General features: G+C 42.5%; 1 protein-coding gene across 2 annotated transcripts; it reads right to left on the reverse strand.

The window, feature by feature from the left end:
• Nucleotides 1-2,992: 2,992 nt before the first annotated feature.
• LOC123113626 (YTH domain-containing protein ECT3) lies at nucleotides 2,993-7,012 on the reverse strand. 2 transcript variants are annotated; one of them, XM_044534926.1, is made up of 10 exons: nucleotides 6,797-6,964; nucleotides 6,319-6,395; nucleotides 6,088-6,229; nucleotides 5,817-5,872; nucleotides 5,615-5,726; nucleotides 5,268-5,527; nucleotides 4,467-4,997; nucleotides 4,166-4,378; nucleotides 3,860-4,006; nucleotides 2,993-3,540 (listed from the first exon to the last, which is right to left on the reverse strand). In XM_044534926.1, exons 1-10 carry the CDS (start codon nucleotides 6,822-6,824, stop codon nucleotides 3,340-3,342), a joined length of 1,767 nt encoding a protein of 588 aa, XP_044390861.1. In that variant the 5' UTR covers nucleotides 6,825-6,964; the 3' UTR covers nucleotides 2,993-3,339. The 2 variants fall into 2 exon arrangements, with proteins under 2 accessions (XP_044390861.1, XP_044390860.1); XM_044534925.1 differs by having other exon boundaries at nucleotides 5,268-5,726; nucleotides 6,797-7,012.
• Between the last annotated feature and the right edge of the window lie 3,281 nt (nucleotides 7,013-10,293).

A 10,293-nucleotide genomic window follows, 5' to 3' on the forward strand; every position in this document is an offset into this window, starting at 1 on the left:
CCTTAGACGTGTTGAGAACAAGGAAATCCATTATCACTATCTCAGTCATAAAATACAAAATGAGCTGATATCTCTTTTGGCTTCTGACATCACATGTTCTATCATAAAGGTTGTTAAAGAGGCCAAGTATTTCTCTGTTATCCTAGATTGTACCCCTGATGTTAGTCATCAAGAACAAATGACCTTTTTAATTCGATGTGTTAATCTGTCTGATGGCAAAATAAAATTTGAGGAGTACTTTCTGGGGTTCTTGAAAGTGGATGACACTTCTGGCTTAGGGATTTTTAAAGTACTGCTTGATTCTGTTGAGTCTTCTGGCCTAAATATTCAAGATATAAGGGGTCAAGGATATGATAACGGTTCTAATATGAAAGGAAAATACCAAGGGGTACAATCTAGGTTACTTGATATGAATCCAAGAGCATTATATATGCCATGTGCTTGTCATAGCCTAAATCTCACTCTCTGTGATATGGCAAAATCATGTGAGAAAGCTGTTTCATTTTTTGGAATTGTTCAACGCATATATGTATTATTTGCTGGCTCTACAAAAAGGTGGAATGTTTTGCTTAAACATGTTCCTAGTTTGACCGTGAAATCATTGTCCAATACTCGTTGGGAGAGTAGAATCAAAAGTGTTACAGCAATAAGATATCAAGCCGCTGAGTTAAGGTCACCTTTGTCTGAGTTACGTCATGCTTCTGACACTGATCCTAAAGATAAAAGTGATGCCAAAAATTTATTTGATGCACTTGGTCGCTTTGAGTTTCTAGTTGGTATGATTATCTGGCATGATGTTCTATTTGCTGTAAATAAAGTTAGCAAGATGTTGCAATCGTCAACCATGTGCATTGACTCCGCTTTGAAGCAAATAAAAGGTATAACAAAATATTTTGAGAAGTACAAAGATGAGGGGTTTTCTTCAAGTCTGACCATCGCTAAAGGTATTGCAACTGAAATGGGAATAGAGCCATTGTTTCCAGTAAAACGTCATGCTAAGAGGAAGAAACAGTATGATGAAAGTGATTGTCAAGAAGAAATCTTGGAAGCTGAGAAGGCTTTCCAAGTTAAATATTTTAATGTTTTGGTTGATATGGTGATCACTTCTTTGAATGATAGATTTAAAGAACTCATGGTCTTTAAAGATATACTCGGATTTTTATTGAGCTCGGGCACTCTCACGTCATTAAGTGACAATGAACTTGAAATGTTGCACAAAATTTGCAGAAACTTTCTCTCTTAATGGTTCATCTGATGTTGAGGTATACGATCTTATTTCTGAATTGAAGATTATGAGATTCACTTTGCCAGATGGCGCAATGTCTGCTATGGAGATTTTCAGGCATGTCAGAGAAGTTGATTGTTACCCCAATATATCCATTGCCTATCGCATCTTATTTACTGTGCTTGTGACGGTTTTCAAAGTTGAAATTATTGAAGAATTATTTGAGGTCAACCATGACTCAAGAGAGGTTAAATGGTTTGGCCACATTATGCATCGAGAAGAAATTATTGGATGAGATTGACATCGACCCCATCATAAGTGACTTTGCATCGAGGAATGTTAGAAGAAAATTTTAAGGTATTATGTATTTTTTTTGATACACATACAGATTTTGGATTTAATGTTACTAATAATAATAATAATAATAATAATGGCTTGTATATTAGGGCCCCCCCAATTTTTAGTTCGCCCCGGGCCCCCGAAATCTCAGGACCGGCCCTGCGCTCGCCCTCCTCCGGTCACCGCTCGCGCCGCTCCCTCCTCACCGGCCATCGCTCACCCTCCTCCGGTAGCTTTCCTGCCTTCTAAATGATTTTGTTATGAAAAAGAAAGTGGATGCAACCATGGTTGCAAATTAATTTGTTTCTAGTGCTGCAGAGTTTTGGATGAAACAAAAATAGAGATGCTGGCCATGTGTAGCTTCACTCAAAATACTACGAATGTGTTTATGTCAATTGTGAGCGGGAGAAGGCCACACAAGAGCCGGTCACGCCAAATCCGGTAGGAAATAGGATCTAGAGTAGTCAAATGATTGAGAAAGAGCATTTATTTTCAATCTAGCCCTACCATCCAAACAACTCTTTGATTAGAGTTAGTTTAGGGTTAGTTCAGGGTTAGAATCTAACTCTAACTTCTAACCGAGTTAGAGTATCCAAACAGAGCCGACATGTGACCTTCACATCTATCTTGAAAAAAGAAAACTCATTTTCATTTGTGGTGCCACTTGGTATAGCTGGTTGCTTGCCCTTCCTTCCCCCCTTATTAATGGGTTTAATTTCTGTGCTTTACTGCTGTCCGTAGATTGATCGCGCGGCCCTCTTCCGTGAACAAGTTTTCATCTTCTTTTCTTTAGAAGGTGCACACGTTGGATCTGTGACTGACTTGTGAGGTGCTAAAGAACTTCAGGTGATCTACTGTTAAAAAAAAGGCGACCCACTGCTCCAAAACTTAACAACAAAAACTACTGCTAAAAAAATAGATTAACTCCAAAATGACATTAGTCATCTAAACACTCTTATATTTCTTTACGGAGGGAGTACCCTCCTATACACTTGTAAAAAAGAGAAATAACATGTGGTTCTAAGAATTTCATTTTTGTTTGTGTAAAAAGACAAAATTGTTCACCAAAAGTTTCTTGGACACGGTATCAGCTGAATACCATGCGTGACAGCCTGAGTACGTTTTGTTTCTTCTACCCGATAATTGAAGAGAGTTCAGAACTTCTACAGTCTGTTATATCCAAAATGAGAAGAACTTTCACGGTTTTGAAAATGTAAAGGGGAGGTTCCAAAATTCTTAAACATTTTAGATGTTATATTTGAAAGATATAGGTTTTTCTGAAGAAAAAAACATGTGCAATTACACTCATTTTTCAGAAAATTTTAGAACTTCTCACACCACTTCAGGTTATTATTTTTCGAAAACTGAAAGCTCAACGTAGGAGAAGATTGTTGAAGAAAACATGAGACGCATCTGACACATAGTACATAAACACTGAAACAGACAAGTTACTTCTTGCAAAACCAGTACAAATCACCACACCTAGGTACATTTTCTACCGACGACAAGATAAAAAAAGACAACACACCACCACCCCAGATCAACAAATGATGATCTCTATCTCCTACCAGCCGAACTCAACTCCAAGATAGAGAAATACTAATACAGGGGGGAAATCTCAAGAGAAACCTAATCATATGCCTCAAACTTTCTGCAAAAACACCTACGGAACCCCAACAGAGCCCTGATTGCCTCCAACAGCTGAACCGCGCCAGCCTCCTCCAAAACTCCCAAGCTGTCATGTCACCTTACTCACAACTCGACAGACAAAAAAATCAGCAGCCATTTGCGACAGCCAAGCTTGCGGCTGTGGGGTTAGCATCTTCCGGGGCAACGCCACTCGCGGCAGCCGCCACCACATTGTCTTCCGCCGCAGATTTGTTCTCTCCGGTAACTTCAGGCTTCTGCGATTCCTGCGCATTGCCGGAATCATTTTCAGTGTTGTCAACAGTAGGCAGCAGCTTCGGACTCGTGATCTGCATAATAATCAATAAAAGAAGTTTGATGAGTAACATGACAGTTTTAACAACTTCAGCCTTTCTAATAGGTGACAAGTTGATTGAATCAGGGAAAGGACTCAAGGCTGAAAGGAGGTCATGCAAACTACCAAAGCGGAAAATGGAAGTCCTTACACTTTACAAGGAAGATGGCTAAAACAGTGCTCACACCACACAAAAAAACTAGGAACACTCTAGAATGGCATTTAACTACAATGTAAGCTAGCACAAAGAATTACCCTTCACCAGATCTAAGAGGCTCGCACCAACAACCTAAACTAACGTGCTATGTATTTACCTTCTTCAGTTGATGCTGCCGCTGTGATTTCCTCTCTTGCATTATCTTCTCACGGTTATCATAAAAGCTGAAGTCATCCAGGATGGATGTTTTGGAGACATGATCCTTGAAAATCTTCAACACCTGAAGGCCTTGCTCGAGCTTGACCTGCAGTAGGTATGGGAAAGAAAGACATTAAGCACAGTTTGACACCAGCATGCAAAATTTGCGAACACCTATAAAGATGTCATAATAACAGCAGCATGCATCAGACTTATTATGGCTTCTTGGTGTTTCAACAATGAAATGTACAGGCACTATTCTCACCTCCTGTGTATCTCTGCTGTTTGTCACAGGTTTGTTTTCATTATACTCGAGAATGATATGCTTTAACAAGTTGTTGGGAATATCCTTGACAATGTGCCACTTGACAGGGAAACAACCAGTCCACTTGTCTTGCTGCCAGTGTTCCACCGTCTTGTCAAAATCAACCTGGCCAACCATCTCAGCGAGACCAACAAACTGCCCACTGGTGTTAACCTGAAAAAGAACATCATACTCGTCAGCTTACCACAAACTTGTTGATAATGCAAGACTTCTAAAAAGAGCACAAGATCTGAAAACTTACAGAGAAGAGAAGGAACACAGGAGAATTGCCAGATTTAGCTTCTAGATAAGCACTGTCAAGCTTTCTATTTCCATTAGGTGTGCTGGCCCAAACATTGTACTTGATGCTCTTGTGAACATCATCCTCGCTGTATGACTTAATAATAAAGAACTTGGCATTTTCGTAAGTGTCAGCTAAGTCAGACCCGTTGTACTGATCCTGCACAACTGCATTAGAGCCATCAGTAGCAGAAACATCCTGTGCTTTGACAGCTGTCGCAGCAGCAGGTACAAAGCCATGTTGGTTATTAGAGAGTCCACTCCGTGGTCCTCTCTTCAACTCATTCAAACCATCCAAGTTTTCATTGGGGAATCCATACGATCCATATGCTGTCCTCCCTCGGGGCTTGTATTTTCCATCCGACAGATTATTCCACCCACCATACATTCCTGGCCCATAAAATTGGGATCCATACCAAAAGCCACCATAGGCACTGCTGTTGTACATTCCATTAGCAGCATACATTGAAGCCAACGGTGAGTTAGGTAAACTCTGCAAATAATTCCATTTTAAAAAATCAGTATCTAAATGTACAAATTAATACAGCTACAGGTTATGTTGAATTCACCAACCAACAGAAGCAGTCAAAGTGCAAGGTGACATGGCAGGAATCAAACTCAGTAAAGCACAAGCATTCGGCAAGCCACAGAGGTGCAGACATTAAACACCAATGCTTAAGAGTTACTAATATTCTGTGGCACAAGCTTTTGAGAAATGATCAATAAATAAAACAACAGGTTTAGTGGCAGCAACAGTACATACCATTAGAGGAGGAAGAGGTTGGGTATTCTGATTCTTCGACTGAACCTTGCTTTTAGGATTTGAATCGGTTGAAGTAGGATTGCCACTAGAAGGCTTCTGCTGTTTTCCCTGGTAGATTTGGCCACCGTACCATGGATAAGCTGGTCTGCTACTTTGGTTCAGGTAACTACCATTGTTCCCACTCGGGTTCAGTGGTGTGGATGTCTTCTTCAGACCTTTTACCTCATCAACGCTGTTTGAAGTGGCTTTGGGAGCACTGACTACAGCAGGCAGCGGATCAGCAACAGCAGAGGAAATATCCTTTGATGGGGCTAGCTTGTCAGTTTTAGACTTGTATTGTGGCTTACTGGCAGTATTCTGGGGCTGGTGGTATGATGATGGGTACTGATATTGCTGTGACCCATACATCTGACCATCATGCCCATATTGAGGATAGCAGTACATGTCACCATAGGCACCCTGAAAACCAATATTTAACGTGTCAATCCAAAGAGGGCCAGTCAATTGCAATTGACAAAAACCTTGTGATGCCGGAGGTGTAATACTCACAGCGGCAGGTGTTTCCACTCCATCCTGATTCAAGTACATGGAATAATCACCCCAGCCTGCAACGGAAAAAAAACGGTGTCAATAATATTTATACCAAGATCCAGTCTATGTAATTGTGCTTGTAAGTGACAAATACTACACAATCATCCATATACAGGGTAAATCATTAAAACAATGCAGTGTGATTCAGTATAAAATTGCAATCATGTTACTAATTCACCAGAAACAACATAAACTAAATAGGAGTATCACAATTGGCATAGTGCTTCACCTGCGCAATAGTAAGCAGCAGGGTAGGCGCCATAATACATGCTCGCATCGCTGTAATCCTGTGGATTTGCCCACTGCTCGGCCGCCCGTGGGTTGCGAGTCGCCGCAACACCATTCAGCTTGCCGCCCAGCCCTCCGGACGCCTAAAGTAGAAAGCGGGCAAAGAGATAGGTTCAGCACACGGTGATTCAATAAGATGCGATATTGTGTTGCAGAGAGCAGCGGATCACACCTTCTCCTTCGCCGCCGGCGCGTCGATGGCTTCAGTCTTGGCATCAAGGGATAGCTTCTGCAGCAAATTGGTAGCCTCTGCAGCAAGCGCGGTCAAGGGAAACTGACACAAGCGTGGACTAGAGATTCGGAGCAAAGATTCGAGTTTCCAGCGAAGAAACGGCACGGTCAAAAACACCACGAGATCACGCTCCTCGCAGGAATCACACGCCTTTCGAGGAGAAAGCGGGAGCAGCGGACAACAGCCGCAAGAAATAAAAACTAATAATTCTAGCAAGTAAATCGGCTTGGAATCGTCCAGAGCGCCAGGGGGATGCAATGGAGCGAAGAAATCAAGCAAACTACCGGAAGACCCGAGCAAACTTGCCGGAGATCCGACCAGCCGTCAGAAACCAACCAGATAACTCGAAAAAAAAAGCAAAAAAACGAGAGAAGGCAGGGGGGACAGAGGTGCGGAATATATGTAGGTGTAAGGATACGGTCGGCGGCGGCGGCTGCGGCTGCCATGGCGGCGATCCGGAGGAGCGGGGTGGCGGCGGCAGCGGCGGCGCGGGGAAAAACCCTGGGAGAAACCCTAATACGTTTGGTAGGTGGGAGAGGGGGACGAGAGAGAGACGGAGAGGAGAGATAAATAATTCGGCGACGGGTTTGGATGCTTTGCCTCGTGTTTTCTATGGCCCGGACCGTAGGCCGATGTGTTTGGGCCTAGAGCCCATTCCGTTCGCAGCATGTTCTCCTCGTGACCTCAAGTCAGATCCTTCGTCTAAGATGTTTTTGGATATTTCAGCATGGACTACATTCAAACTGAAATGAATGAACAAATACACCAAAACATGTCTACATACATTCAATTCAGAAAAAACTTAAAACATCTTATATCTGTGAATGGAGGAGGTAGTTATTATTTCTCAACATAAAAGAATTCTCTTATGTTTAAAAGTAAGGGCTAAACGGTTTATATGTATCAACATAATTTTTCTTAAGGTAATTTTTCCTAAGGTAAATAGTGCTCCATCCGATCCATATTACTCCGTACTTGTCACTGAAGAGAATGTATCTAGACGTATTTCAGTTCTAGATGCATCAATTTGAGCGACAAGTAATATGATTGGAGGGGTACCTTAATTGAACTAAAAGGAGATTACAACATAGCTGGTGAACCTACAAGCGTATGTGTTTACTATGGTTACATCCATATGATTTTTCATGCATAGAACATATTAGGGGTGCAGGAGGAGAATAGTGGGAGAAAAAGAGTGGAAATAAGAAACAACATACCGAACAAAATCCTTTGCGCGTGGACAACATGCTGACAGGCTGGGCGCAGTCATGTCGGCTTTGCCGGGGGAGTTGAGTATGAAAGGGGCCATCCATGTGGGGCCACACGGGTAATAAGGATGAGGCTCTACATGCGCATAGATAGTTCCAAGTGGGGCCGCACAGGTATTTCATTTTTTTCTAGTTTTTCTTCAAAAAGACCATAAAAGGTGGGGGTCACAAGTTTGATTATCTGAAAGTTCGTTTTTTTAAGATCAAAGTATGAACAATTTAGAATACCAAAAGTTGCATCTTCAATTTTTAAAATACCGAAAGTCGAAAACTTGAAAGTTACAAAAAACAGAAAGTTCTCAAATTCCAAAGGTTGAGACAAAAAACCAAAAGTTAATACTACATTTTTTAAAAGTGCCAAAAAAAGAGGAAAACATTCAGAAATGGAAAGAATCTGAAATGGGAAACGCCATAAGATCATGCCCTTTGACTCCTTGCAAGAAATTGCAATTCTTTCGGAGAGAAGTTGGAGCATCAAACAACAACCAAAAAAAATGGAAAACCTAATTCTCATGAGCAAACGGATTTGGAATTGCCCAAGGCACCAAGGATGCACTAGAGAAGAAATAAAAGGAAACCACCATGAGACATGAGCAAGCTACTCGAAGATCTGGTTAGTCATGAAAACAAACCAAGGAACTCGAATAAACCAAAAAAGAGATAAGGTAGGGGAACATATGTGTGGAATATACATGTATATAAGGATATGGATGGCGACGACATCGACGGTGATGATCCGGGGCAGGGAGGTGGCGGTGGAAGTAGCCATGGTGGCGATCCAAGGTAGCGGTTGGCAGCGGCGGCGGGGAAAACTGTGGGAGAAACCCCAACAGGAGGCACTCTTGTAGGGTGAGGGAGCGAGAGAGATGGGCAATAGATATATGTTCAGGCAAGTATATGTCATCTCCTTTGGATGTTTACTCGTGTTTCTTTCATTTGTTATGGGCCTAGATCTAGGCCAACATATATGGGGCCTATGAGCCCACTCCAATGGACAACAGGTTTTCCTCATCCAAACGTATGTGTCATGTAGAGACTTATCAAGAATCATGGATGATAAGGAATGTTGTAGTTCTTTCCAAAGCTGCTCATCTTGGTCCCTTTACAAGAACCACACACTTGTTACTGCATTTACTAGATGGTCAATAAATTACTAACATTTTCAATAAGACATTAGTGTACACTACATTGTCATTTTCATTGTAAATGATAATTACGTGCATCACTCATTTTGATGTCACAATTAATGTAAACACTACGAAGTGTGTGTTATTTGTGATGTTTCACCCGCCTTGTGACAAGTGTCGTTGGGAGAATATTGGCAAACGAATCAGCATGGACACCAATCACAAAGTCACTGAACGAAAATATGATGCAAGGCTCACCTGCTTAACTTTGAACCACGAAGACAAAAATATCTTCAAATCCGGGCCGATGGCGAGAAGTTTGCACCACCTGTGATTTCTCCAGGTAGGGGTAACGCGGTTGGTAGTTCATCTCCAACCCCCCCCCCCATAGCATGGTCCCCTCTCTCTCCCGTCGACAACATCTAGGGCTAGATTAGCGAGCTGATCGGCTCGTTCAGCTCGTTATCATTAAGCTCATTATCATTAAGCTTGTTAATATTAACGAGTGAAAACGTCTGTTCAGCTCGGTTTGTTATGGGCTCGTTAAGCTCGTGAGTGTTCACGAGTGCTCGTTAAGGTAATAAACAATGTAGAAGAATCACATGATCCGATAAAAGATTCATGATGGAATAGATTAAACAAGGATGTAAAGGTAATAAACAACATAGAAGAATCACATGATCCCATCAAAAATTCACAACGGCATAAATTTAACAAGGACGTTTGGTTCCCGGCGGCTGGTTCGTGGTTGACTCTAGGGTCTGCTGGCGGCTAGCTCCTAGGTCTAGGAGATGTGCCGAAGTGGGCTGGGGTGTTGGGCCCTAGGCTGGGCTAACTAGCAACTCTTTTGTTAGTGGGCTGGGGTGTCGGGCCCTAGGCTGGGCTAACTAGCAACTCTTTTGTTAGTGGGCTGATTTGAATTAGGGGTCTCATGTCAAACTTTTGAAAATTAGCGAGCTAAACGAGTTAGCTCGTGAAACTCATTTGCTTGCTTGTTAAGTTGGTTAATTTTAACGAGCAAAAAACATTGTTTGACTTGGTTCATTAACTAACAAGCACGAGCCGAAACGAACTGAACTATCGAGCGCTCATTATGCTGCGAATCTTTCATGGTCCCCTGCCTTCTCTCTTCCCAATAGCCACCACACGCACTATCCTTCCCATCTCTTCCTCCCAAATGAATCAACCGACAGGTGGAAGGAGTCGAGTAGCCACCCGGTTGTTGGACACAAGTACATGTGTTAGCGGCGACAGGATGAGATCACATGAGAGCCTAGGAGGTCTCACCGGTGGCAAAAATTGTCCAGGGGCGGGAAGGCAGACCGGGGGGAGGCACATGATGGGTTGGGAATTAAAGGAGGAAGGGGAGGAAAGTTCCGCGTGACTTGCGAGAGTGCTGAATCAGCGAGAGAGGGTGCTCGTGAGGCCAGATTGTAGTGGGTCTCTTAGCTAGTAACTGAAGGCTTACGTGGCAAGGATGTTGTACTGGTTGGTCCTGTATGAAGGGGTGCAGATTCATG

The sequence above is a fragment of the Triticum aestivum genome, chromosome 5B, assembly GCF_018294505.1.
Source record: "Triticum aestivum cultivar Chinese Spring chromosome 5B, IWGSC CS RefSeq v2.1, whole genome shotgun sequence".
Taxonomy (NCBI): Eukaryota; Viridiplantae; Streptophyta; class Magnoliopsida; order Poales; family Poaceae; genus Triticum; species Triticum aestivum.

Bases quoted from the DNA above. Each gene is read 5' to 3' on its own strand.
- LOC123113626 (XM_044534925.1), bottom strand. From the start codon at position 6,824: ATGGCAGCCGCAGCCGCCGCCGCCGACC. The intron at 4,379-4,466 runs GTAAGTTTTCAG...GTTCTTTTTCAG, and splicing joins CTGTGTTCCTTCTCTTCTCT to GTTAACACCAGTGGGCAGTT. The intron at 4,007-4,165 runs GTGAGAATAGTG...TACCTACTGCAG, and splicing joins ACAGCAGAGATACACAGGAG to GTCAAGCTCGAGCAAGGCCT.